This window comes from Stegodyphus dumicola, chromosome X2 (assembly GCF_044657685.1).
Source record: "Stegodyphus dumicola isolate Sdum_Otavi_A_Nest chromosome X2, ASM4465768v1".
In the NCBI taxonomy this organism is placed as follows: Eukaryota; Metazoa; Arthropoda; class Arachnida; order Araneae; family Eresidae; genus Stegodyphus; species Stegodyphus dumicola.
Window position 1 is genome coordinate 109459566 of NC_140781.1, and position 13094 is coordinate 109472659.

Sequence of the window (13094 nt, forward strand, 5' to 3'; positions counted from 1 at the left end):
ATACAGTGATTTGATGTCATAAACAGTGCCTAAACATAAAAGAAAGTCAGCAGTAAAAGAAACACTGTGATTCGATAGCTGGGGTATTATTTATAGTTACCTGGTTGGGGCTAATACTGTTAATGCTAGTATTGAAAGCATTTTTTTTTAATTCTATAAATATAGGTACTAAGGAAATTTATTATGCATAAATAGGCAAGACAGACATTGCAGAAAAGCGTGTAAGTGTAGAGTGAATGTTCATTTAACAGAAATCAGCATAAAATGGAATAGATAAGAAATTAATTTCAAAAATGCTGCCCCCTTACTTCTTTACCACTTAAAGAGTGTTCTTTGAATTTAAGGCTTATTATAGTATTAGGCATGAAAAAATAACCAAATGTCATAAAGCCATAAATATTAAACAGTGCTAGGTGGAGCAGTCTGGTAGATTGCTTAGAATCATTCATAAGAAATTGTCTATTATTCATAAAATACTTGAAAATAAGGAAAATGATATGGATCACAAATGTCTGGTTGAAGTCATAAAAATAACATTATTATTAAAAAAGTAAAATACGTGTTGCAGCTGTTGAAACCTAATGTTGTTGCACTAGACTAAACCTAATGAACAGCAGTGGATGGCGTGCTGCAGCTTTTGTTGTCTTTGATGAAATCTCACACTTTCTGCATGCAGAAAGCATAATATGGCTCACATAAAGACATCATGCATGTCATCTTTCCTTCTCATTTTAGGATTTTGTTGCCATTCCTAGGCACAATATGACTTTCTGCAATTCTTTCTCTTTTTCTGGTTTTAGAAAAAACAGATAACTTTGTGTAAGAGTAAACAACAGTGTAAAAAAACAAGAAATGTGCATATCTTGCTTGGTAAGAGAAGATGTAAAAAAAAAAAAAAAATGTGACACTGGATGTGCTGTTATAATAAAGATACCAAAACAAACATTTTTCTTTAAAGTTGGCAGCAAGTTTGTAAATGTCTACAGTGAGTCTGTGACTTTTTTGGGAAGGGTGTGCATATAATCAGAAAGCATCCATCTGCGTTTTTCAGTGAGCAGCAAGAAAGTGCTAGGATATTTCTTCATTGCATTAAGTCGTAGTTTATGCCTTACTTAGCGTTTCAAGCAAAATCAGTTGTTTTGCTTATGCTTGCTTCTCTACTGCAAGCTTTCAAATAGCATTAGATTCTACATGGTTGTCTACTTTCAGGAAAACATTTGCAAATGAAGTTTTCTTAACTCTTGTTTGCACTATAATCACTTTTTCCTACAAGTACTGCCACACTTGAAAGAATGCCCTCTAGATTTACTCTTATTCACAATATATTGAGGAATTACTCTTGCATTTGAAACAAAGGTTAAATTACTTCTGCATAGGGTAAAGATCACACTGAACTTGGAGGATGATATGTAACCTTGAACTCTTGTCAAGCAACTTTTTTAATAATAGTGTGAACAATTAGCTGAACTTGTTTAATTTTAAAATATATATTCCTCTTTACTACTCTTCAGGAATTTCTGCAAGTTACTACTATTTGTTGGTTTAACTGGTTTGGCAAAGCCTTGCTAGCCCTGACTGGAAGTTTCTGGGCTGTATTTCTGCTGAGAAATTACCAGCCCTGCTATTCCCCACCTTTATTTAGGGTAGTGTAAACAGCCTGGCCATGGAATCTGAATATAGGGGAGGACAGTTCTGTGGATCTCATTATAGCAGAAACAGAGCAAATTAAATTCACTTACTGTTCTATTTGTGTAAATGCATTTCTATGCTTACTGTTGCCCTGATTGTTGCTTATTTTATTTATTTATTCTGTGCTATTTCAGTAAACTGCTGCGTTAGATGTGGTTATGTCATTAATATACTTTGTGCACCAAATAATCATATTCCACAAAATTAAAATTCTATGGAAAAAAATGTGTTAAATATAGTACAAAGTAAGAAAGAATGTGTAATTTGATCAAACCGAAATATTGTTTTAATGAAAAGAGAGACATGAAACAAAAACTGAAATTGAAAGAAAATTGAAAGGATTTTCATTACTGCTTAATGATTAGGTACATGATACAGTTACTTAAAACGAGTGCAGTGCTTTTCAATGTTTCTTATAAAGTATCCTCTTCTTCCTCCATTTGAGTCAATCTCCGATGCAAAATCATCTAGTTCCTGTGTCCTTTTTTAATAACTCGTTGAAGTTAAAGGTGCCTTATTTTCTTCACAATTGCTGCTTTCTCTGTTAGTTTGTGTTACAGCAGCGGTTGAAAAACCCTTCCTACAACAAGCTTTCTTGCTCCATGCCCCTCTTTCACCATTGTTAAATCATCTCCCGTTTTTTCCAAAACTTCAAAAGTACCTAAATACATTTATTAAGATTTAGATTATTTTCTAATATTTTTTATAAATTGAACAAAAAAATATAGAAAGTACTTGTAATTACCAAAATTATAAAAGTAAAAGTATTTTTCATAAACTAAAACTAAATATTTAACAGCTAAATAAAAGGTTGATGCTTTCCTTCTGAAATTTTTCCCTAGGGGGAATTCCCTTAGTTGAAAACTCCTATGTTATTAGATAATCTAGTTCTTCATTTGTCATTTCTTTAACTTCTTCGTCTTCTGTTGCTTTTTATGAATTGCTTTTGTGATTTGTTTGATTTCTTTGGATTTAATTTTAAATTTTTAGTCAATAAAATTCCTTTAAAATAGTTAACAACTGGCTAGAGCTGATGCTTACAAGAATTCAATGTAGATGAATTCACTTGCTGCCATGTGAGATCAATCATTTCTTAGTGGCTTATGTCAAATTGTTTCCAAAATGCACTTAGCACGTCCTGCTTTCTTTGCAGAAATATAAACATGTTTGAAATAATTCGCTTTGAATGTTTTTATATCCATTGGTTGGATTAACCCTCTGGCCATTATGACCGGCTTTATCCAGTCATCGGAAGTTTGGCTACTTGGCATATATTAATTAGCTTATAATTTAAGATATTTTGCTTTTTTGATGTACAGAGAGCTGACTACTAAAAAGTTCATGCAGATTCCGTTGGATGCCACACTGAAATACTGTATCAGTCGGGGCTGTCATGAGAAACACTGATTATTCAAATACCATTGAAATTTGAATCGTTCTTTTTTTTGGTGATTTCTTCTGTACTGGGCATCAGTAAAAGTAGTTAATCCAAAGTTTTTGGGGAAAATGTTTAACGATTTCTTAGGTTATGACACAAAAATTCTAATGATCTCAGTATGTTGGACCTTATGTTAATTGTGTGGAGAAACAAAATTACTTTTTAATGAAAAACCTAAACAAGTTAATTACTAATTTTTAGATATATATTTTCCCACGAATAATGGTTTCTATGCAGCGCATGTTAATGTGTATCATTTAATTTATCTTAGCTGAAAGATTGCTTGAGTGTTTAAAAAAAAAAAAAAAAAACTCTTCTTTTAAGTAACATGTAATTTACTGAAATAGCATTTTTTATTGTATTTGTAGACCAATGATTATGCTTCTGCTTTGTTTTACTAAATAATAAAAATACAAATAAAACAACAATAATTATAAACTTATGAGGTATAATGGAAATCGCAAGAAAATATGTGGTTCCTCTACCTCGAGAAAAAATGCTTAGTTGCCCAGTACAAGAAGAGTTACGAATTTTTATTTTTGGGGCGACTTAACTTTTCTGAACACAAAACAGTAGGCATAAGACAGGAATGGGCAAACCTTTTCGGTCGTGGCCCAAAAATCGAGGGAAAAAAGTTTAGCAGGCCAAGATCAATTTTTCTAAAATTTTAAAAACAATATACAAGTATTACAATTTAGATATGTTAATCAGATGAATGAAATTAATGATTTCATTTTTAAAAGTTCCTCATATTGAGGTTCGAAGTGAGATGTACTGATTCTAAGGAATGAGGCTAAATGCTCATCTGTCAGTCTACTTCTGAAATAATTCTTTCTAAGGTTCATTGTTGAAAACACTTGTTCACATTTAATAAGATGAAGCAAACATAGCATTTATTTTCTGGGCGTGAGATATTAAATTTGGGAAACTTACTTTCGATAATGATTTGTAGAACTCTAACTTAAGAAACAACTACTTGAGATGATTGTTAGATTGCAACTCAATTCATTCAAGCTGCAAATCTGGCTTCACTGCTTCACAATTTACATTGAAAAGGCATGGTATAAATATCCAATTCTGTTTGAATGGCACTGAAATCTTGAAATCTGCATTTGAACTCAAAATGCAGTTTTTTCAAGCCATTTTCATAATTCTTAAGCATTTACTGAGGGTATTGAATTTAACCTCTGGAAATGAGACAAGTCATTCTTAGCTAGCTGCATAGCAAACAAATTAAGTTTTAGTTTAAAAGCTTTGAGATGGACCCAGATATTTTCGATAAATTAACTTTTCCCTTGCATCTTAACATTCAAGTTGCACATACGACTAAGTGCAAAGTCCAAAATCCATTCTGTATCTAGTAGCATTTCGCACTCCGCAGAACACTGTTTCTGATGGAAGAATGACACAATGTCATCTTTCATCTGCCAAACTCGCTCGAAAACACATCCTGCACTAAGCCACCTTACTTTCGCATAATACAGTACATCAGAGTATTCATATTGCATGGACTGAAGAAAATCTCAAAATTGCCTGTGAGTAAGCCCACAAGATCGAACAGTATTTACATGCTTCATGATTGCATCAAACATGAATTTCATATTTAGTTGCAGATTTACACAGAGCATCTTGATGTATAATGCAATGTAGAAAAACATTATTCCTGTGATAGTTTTGATTAGAGTCCAAGAAATCCAGATTTATTTCTGTCATATTTGGTGCTCCATCAATCGTAATATTCCATATATATGCAGAGTTGCCAACTCTTCCGATTTAGGCGGGAGACTCCCGACTTTCGACCGCTTTCCCTCGAACCCGATTTACAATATATTTTTCCCAACTTTTTCTTATTCTTAATATTTCTCACGATTTTTATGGAACTTGCCTTAATACTTCGTTATATGAACAAAACAAAAAAAAAAGTGATTTTGGACGTCTGAAAGCAACTTAATTTTCTCTAGATTATATCTAAAATAAAACCTTGCGAATCAGATGAGAATTTCTGCTTTGTGAGTGACAGCATACGTATCCAAAAACGTCGTTCTCCAGTTCTACAATGGGCATCGAGCTCCACTGCATGTCATATGGCATATATTAGCCAATGAGCACAAAGCAAGCTCAATACCGTTGGCCGTTATTTAGATGTTCTTTCGTTATATCGTTCATCTGTCTTGATTGTGTGAGTACACGTGCCTTTGGGAAATAGTTTTAGAAATTATCATCTTTTGTTATGTCTGCGAGAAAGGTGAAATACTCGTGCACGTTTCAAAAATCGTACACATCTGACTTTCCTTCCATTATTTCCTCAAGGAAATGTAATAAATTTGCGATGTGTACCATTTGTCGTTGCGATTTTTCGATTTCGCATGGTGGAAGGGCAGGTGTTCTCAAACATGTGCATACACAAAAACATAAGGACAACATGAGTTGTTTTGAAAAAAACGAAAAATTAAATTTTTCTTCGGAAACAAAGGATCAAAAAGTTATTAATTCAGAATGTCTGTTCTCTGCCTTTTTACTGGAGCACAACCTGCCACTGAATGCATCGGATCACGCTGCAGCTTTATTTAGAAAAATGTTTCCCGATAGTGAAATCGCTAAGAAATACTCAAGGTGCAAGAATCAAAACAGGTGCAATTGTTAACTTAATTGTTAACTTAATTGTACAATTGTTAACAATTGTTTCTTTAACAGGTGCAATTGTTAAAGAAAGGGGTTTGAAAAATAAATCTTCAGTTATTGATTGCATTAAAACAGCTCCGGTCTGCCTCTCTACTGATGGAAGCAATAATACCGATTCAAAACTGTATCCAATTGTTGTTTCTTTTTTTGATCTAGAGTCTTCAGAAATTGAGTGCAGTTTACTTTATGTTCCCACTTTAGAAGGACATTTGACAGGCTTTAATATAGCACAGCTAATTATTAAAACTTTAAAAGAAAATTGCAGGCACTCTGGATAATTGCTTAGGACTTGGTGCCGATAATGCACCAGTATTGGTAGGCTTGGAAGGCTGGTGTTGCAGGCATCTTAAGAAAGGAAAATTCAGATTTTCAGATTATGAGGTGCACCTGTCACCTCTTAAATTTAGCAGCTGAAAAAGGGGCAGCTTCTTTACCAATAAATGTGGATGCAATAAAATGAAGATGTAGTTACTACTTCCGTTGTTAAAAATAGGGTTGAGAAAAATAAAGAATTTCTGCACCTTTCAACTGGCACCATTCAACTGGCAGTTCTCAAAATAATACTGTAAAATATAAGCGTAAAGCTGATACAAATTTCTCTGAAAATAAAAAAATTGCTCAACACACAAAACATTTTCCGCTTAGTGTAAGTTTATCTTGTGAAGAACGAATATTTATGTTTTTTCTTCAGACCTTAACAAAGCTTTTTGCTTTTTTTTACAATTCATTTTGCCATCATTCAATGTTCTTAACACAATTCTACAAAGCAGAATTCCATTAATTCATGTTTTGCAATCAATGATTTATGATCTGTTTAAAGACATTTATCTTAATCTTTTATCTGTTAAAGACAATTGCTATGAACAAAATTATCAAAGTTTCTTAACTAAAGCAAAATCTGCCACTGTTCGTAACATTTGTATGAAACCTGATTAAAGTGTCGTCCTTTTTCTTTTTTTTTTTTTTTTTTTTTTTTTTTAACGATGCAAGTAATAAAAATGTTTTTTTATGTCTATGGTATTTTTGTGTTGCTTGCATTTATAGTTTGTAAAACCAGTCTGTGTTTTGTCTTGTAATTCTATATATGATGTGATTTATGGTGAAATAGAAAATCAGATGAAAGATGAATATTTGGTAATAGGAGCTGCAGCTACAAAAGTAGTGGAAGAACTTTCAGAAGAGGACAAAAATAAGATTTATCTTCATGTTAGAAGTTACTTCTGTCGAGTATGTGATTACATACTACATAAATTTCCAGTCAACGATGAAGTGATTTTGCATGCTAAAGTTTGTGATGTTTCTGCTCTAGCAAATGCATCTTTTTCTGATATGAGGTACTTTTTGAACAGATTTCCTGTGTTACTTCGTTTAGTCATGAAAGATGATGATATTGATGTTGCTACTGATATACTGCAGTCGCAATTTTGCAGTTTACAATTAGAAAATTTGGATGAAGTTATAAAATCAGCTAGGATTGACACCCAGTGGAGTTTAATTGGAAAACTGAAAGGTGCTGATGGAATTTTAAAATATAGTGAACTGTCTAGAATTATGTTGGCCATCTTGACAGTTCCCCATAGTAATGCAGAGTGTGAGAGGATTTTCAGTGTTGTTGCGAAAACGAGGACTAAATTTAGATCTAATATTAGTGATGACACATTAGAAAAACTTTTATTAGCGAAAGCAGGCCTACGTGGCAATTGCTATGAACAAAATTATGAAGTTTCTTAACTAAAGCAAAATCTGCCACTGTTCGTAACATTTGTATGAAAACTGATTAAAGTGTCTTTTTTTTTTTTTTTTTTTATAAACGATGCAAGTAATAAAAATGTTTTTTTATGTCTATGGTATTTTTGTGTTGCTTGCATTTAAGACTTAGTAACTATTTAAATTTAATTCATTATTAAAACTATATTTTTATCATTTAAAAAGTCTTTTAAACATTGTGAAAAATCTCATTTTTGAGTGTCATAGGTTGGCAAGTATGTATATGTTATAGGCACGTTCAAGGTTAAAAGCCCTTCCTAAAATTTACGAAGAATATCACATCCTGTTATAGTTCCCTTTAAAGGACGCATGCACGCCAGTTCCTCTTAATTTCAAAGTTCTCATCAACACCTCTTATAAATAATACCATTTGAGCAGTATCATTTTTATCAGTGCTTTCATATCATCTAAGAATCACATTCAGGTATCAAAATGATTTGAAATCTTTCCTGAAATTTTGCTTTCATTACAGTAATTCTCTGAAATAATGTGCCTTTTCACGTAACATAAAACTTTTCTTTTAGGGTTTTCTTCAAATAAGTTCAACATGATTCCTAATCTGATTCTTGTCGAAGTGTTGCCAGTCTTGTTAGGTTAATCTAGAAGTAAAATGATTTTTATTTATTTTTAAATATTGGAAAGTGGCATAATTTTGAAACTACATCAGTAGATGTTTGGTGACTTTGGCTGCATAGCAGAGTATTAGAAATGCTTAAAGAATATTTTATAAAAGGCTACCTATGATTCTTTAAAACGTTTCTATTCTGTATATGCTTAATTTAAAAAATCACGTGTTATTAATTTTTCATGCTGTAGAAACTTAACACAGTATTTATTACATTAATAATGAGAAACATATTACTATTATTGGCCTGAAATTTTATTTTAGAACTTTTCTGAAAATGTCGATATCCTCTAGCGCCTGAAAGAGATGACATCCTGTTAAACTTCATCTCATGAGTGATAAGTTATGGACCAGAATCTTGTCAAAAACTGGAAATTATAAAATTGGATATGCAGTCAATTCTTATCTTCCATATCCATTTTGGCTGCCAAAAAATGTAAAGTATGTGAGTGTATAGAGGTTGATCAGCACACATTATCTTTATTAAAGTACTAAATTAAAAGAAGCTGAATTTAAATTTATGAATCATATTAAACTCATTTGAGAATTTTTTGACAAAATGGTGGTATTTCCCTAATTTCTTAAATCCCATAGGAGATAAAGCTAACACTAATGCTACAAGAAATATGAGCCATCTTCTCTGTTACAGGAGGTCAAGAACCAACTCCATATGAAGAACTGGAAATCATTAAGTTTGAACCCTGTTTTTATCATTCATATCTATTTTTTGCTGCCAGAAATGTAATGCAATGTGTGTTTCTTGTGGATGCATGCTGAAATTTAGTATGCATTATGCATACAAAGTATGCATTATTCATACTACTTAAAGCTTGCTTTAAATTTACAGAACAGGGTTAAAATATTGAATAGATTAGGTAGTGTTATTAAATGAAAAGAAAAGAGTCCAAATACTGATTTTAAAAAATGGGATATCCCTATAATACATAATGTAGATAAGACAGGGTTCGTACGGTCCTTAAGAGTCCTTAAAAGCCCTTAAGTTTTTTGGAATTGATTTTTGGTCCTTAAAAGTCCTTAATTTTGGCCAGAATCAGCAGAAGGTCCTTAATTTTAATCATCTGAAATTTCTGTCTCTTTTTATGACTGCCATTTTGAGTGTGAATTAGCATTTTGGAGGAATATTTTTGGCGATTCACTGACATATATATCTTTTGAATGGGTTGATGGGTTGTAATTTATTTGTATTTCTAATAAAAATAATGGGATACTCGAGTTTCTAAGCAAGAAGTGAAACATAAGCATTTCGAAATTCCTTTTTTCTATAGAAGAAAACTTAAACAACTTTTCGCTTTTGGGGATGTGAATTCTTTTATTAAACAGCTCTAAATTTGGTGACTTGTCAACATTTTGGCGATTTTAGGATCAGTTTCTATAGAAAATTTTTAATTCGGGGATCTGACAATTTTTTGACCAGTTTTTTTTTAAAGCATCATAACATTGATAAACTTCATTAAAATAATGGTAATATATTGAAATTATACATAAAAATGACATTAAAATAAAACATTCTATTTTTCGCTGTCATGTTATAAAGTTTCATTTTGGCAACTTATACAATATTATGAATCTGATAAATAAGGCATATTGCTATAAAGCATAATTTACGAAGCAGCTGTTAGCAAGAGCAAAATTAGCTATGCAATTAATTAAAAAGTCTTCTTTTTAATTTTTTCATAGTAAGCGTTTTTTCCATGCAATTGTCTCGGAATATTCAAAACTCTCAGAATATGCATACACTTTTTCCCTCCTTCTTTTCTTCCAAAATATTTCTGACTTTTTGCTGTTACAGAATTGGTAGGGATAATTTTTCTTTAGTATTTTAGACATTGCAGCTTGGAAAGTTTAGAAGGGTTTGAAGTCAAGATATATAGACCCACGATTGTAGAAGATTCGAGAAATATGTGACAAAATGAAAAATGTCTCCATGATATCAACACGTAATGGATGTATTTTACAGAAAGTTTGTGATGAATTTCTTACCTTTTGGAGAACATCCGGAAGAACAATGAAAACATAATATATAAATGTTTTACTCCTGATACTAGAATCGTTTTCTTAACATGTTTATCTTTCCTTTATTTTCTCTACCTTTCACTAGACACAAGCATCAAAAATATCAAAAATGCTTCTAATCATATCACTGGGCAGGCATTATAGAAAGGGATTTTTTTATTAATAAAGAAATTGAAAACTTACAATTTAAAAGATTCATCTAATATGCCTTAATGCATCATACACAGAGCTGGCACTAGGCATTTTCCCACCTGATGCAATCTCTGTGGATCCTAAATTCTAAACGTTTTGCTATTTCTAGATTTTGTTGTTCGGTGTGTCTCTGAATTCTAAAAATTCTGCCACACTTCTTTGTAACCGGGCTTTACCATATATATTTCATATTTCTTCTGAATGTTCATATTACTAAAGAAATAGAATCAGCCACTTTTCCTATACATTCTAAATGCATTTAGTGTTTTTTAGAATAACAGAAATAATTAGATCCAAAAATTCTAAAATGAAAAGGAACTGTGTTGAAGAAAGAAACTGAATACATAAAGAAAATTACTCTTCAAAGATATGTGCAGTTATTATTATGTAACTTACCCAATTGTTTATAATATCAGCCTTTCAGTTTATGATTCAGTCGGGAGTTTGGGACTATTTAACTTTTACCAGATCAAGTAAACCCTCATAGGTACCTTGTGGAGATGTTGACAAGTTAGGAGATAAGCATGCAGAAACTAGCAAGAGCATTGTTTTGCATATTGAGACAACTCTCTAATTGTTAGAAAAGATGATTAAAGAGAAGGAAATCGATATAAACTAGCCAAAATGTTTGGAAAGGCTTCAAATTAAAATGAAGGATAAATATTTTGTTGAGTGTTGTTACAAACATGTAAACATAAAGGTTTTGTAGCTTTTAATGTGTATCCTAATATAGTTTAAGAATCGATGTCATAAATTACATGTATTTTAAACTGTGATATTTTATTAGATTTTGATTTTAATAGGCTTTTTTAACAAATATTGTTAAAAAAATAAAATTTAATAGTGGCCATGTAAATCCATAATGACTAAGGTTATCTAATTACCTAATTTATTAATTTTATTAGATTTTGATTTTAATAGGCTTTTTTAACAAATATTGTTAAAAAAATAAAATTTAATAGTGGCCATGTAAATCCATAATGACTAAGGTTATCTAATTACCTAATTTAATTATTTATAACTAACTGCTTACCCTTAAAAGTTATCTTTACATATTAAAGCAAGTTATTGCCTTTCATTAACACTTACTGTGGTCACAAGATAAAACACAAAAATTTAAAAATTCAAGTAAAACTTATTCTTTGCATCTAGTGAAACTTAAAAATAATACAAAACAACTTATCGTCTCTGGTACTTTAATCGCTTATTGGAACATTAAAGTATATTAACTGGGTTACAATCCCTTGGAACTCTACACAAAGCTATGACACTAACTGCATCAAACAGAGCTTGACTAAGTTTCAACACTTGCCAACTGTGTCTACATCAGACCTTTCAGGTTTGTTCTAATGAGCAGGTCTCTCTCTAGACAAGCAACAGCGGTGACAACATTCAGTCTTTTGTTATGAATCATGCTGATTATGATCTTACTTCTCATTTTAACCTATACCGTTTGACATAAAATCTACCTGCTATTTACTAAACCTCTAGACTAAGTATGTAACAAAATGAGACATAAAAAAATCAACATAAAGCTAACTATTAATATAACGTAAGTAAATGTCATCTTCTTTCAAATATGTCCAACTATTATAAGTGTAAAATATTTAATCCTACTTGATAAATTGTATAATGTTTATTTTATTCTCAAACTTATTAATCGTTATGTTAATTAATTCATTTTTAGTAATAATGCATACTACTCAGGGATCTATTTTAGTTTTAGGATGGTATTACAAAAGTGAAATTCAGGCCTAGAATAGTATTTTTAATTAAATTGATTCAGTTCCCATTTTCTCATAGGTCCTTAATTTTTTTCATTAATGGTCCTTAAAAGTCCTTAAAAGTACTTAATTTCTGTGTGCAGAAATGTGTACGAACCCTGTAAGAAAGTTAAATATTGGAATTTACTAGTGTTGATGACAGATTCATGTATTTTATGTGTATAATTTAGAAATTTGTTAAATTTCTCATCAACATAATCAACACTTTTCACAATTTATTTACGTGTGTCGTATTGCAGTGAAATGCATGCAATCATCCGGAATGCAAAAACTGCAAAGGTATTTCATCAGTGCTTGTTATGATTATGAATGTATATATAATGTTTTAGTATTCATTTGAAATTATTAAATTTTCTTTTAGGTTGGGAATTATTGCTATGTCATCAATTTTTTGTATTACAGTTATACGTGTTGCTATTGCAAAATATTATCTGGACAAGGTAATTTCTTTTAAAATTTTTTTGCAATGCTTTATATGTATGAGTGTAATCATGATATAATGTGTATATTTATGTATACACACTGAACAGCCGAAACATTATGACTACCTACTCAATAAATGACTGAAGACAGGCTGTACCAAATGTCTAAGCAATAGTCGCACAAAGTCGAGGTGTTCCAACAGGGTGGTGTTTGAGTTTTAAGCTGCCGCTCTATGACATCCCAAATGTGCTCTATTGGTTTAAGATCAAATGCATTAGGTTAACTGGAATTCATTCTTATGCTCCTCGAACCACTCCAACACAGTTCGAGCCTTGTGAAATGGGGCTTTGTCCTGCTGGAAGATTCCATTTCCAGTTTGGAAGACAGATGGCATTAAGGGTCAACTGATCTGCAGATATGTTCAGATAGTCCAGAGCTTTCGTGGTTTGTTCTACCACAA

General features: G+C 31.4%; 1 protein-coding gene across 4 annotated transcripts in view; it reads left to right on the plus strand.

Annotated features, from left to right (window-relative positions):
- The window catches only part of PEK (pancreatic eIF-2alpha kinase), a 161171-nt gene that overhangs the window by 50723 nt on the left and 97354 nt on the right, over positions 1-13094 (plus strand). For all 4 annotated transcript variants that reach the window (XM_085809295.1, XM_085809297.1, XM_085809296.1 and 1 more), the window contains exon 10: positions 12573-12651. In XM_085809295.1, coding sequence (XP_085665421.1) covers positions 12573-12651 — 79 coding nt within the window. The remainder of the gene's footprint in view (positions 1-12572; positions 12652-13094) is intronic.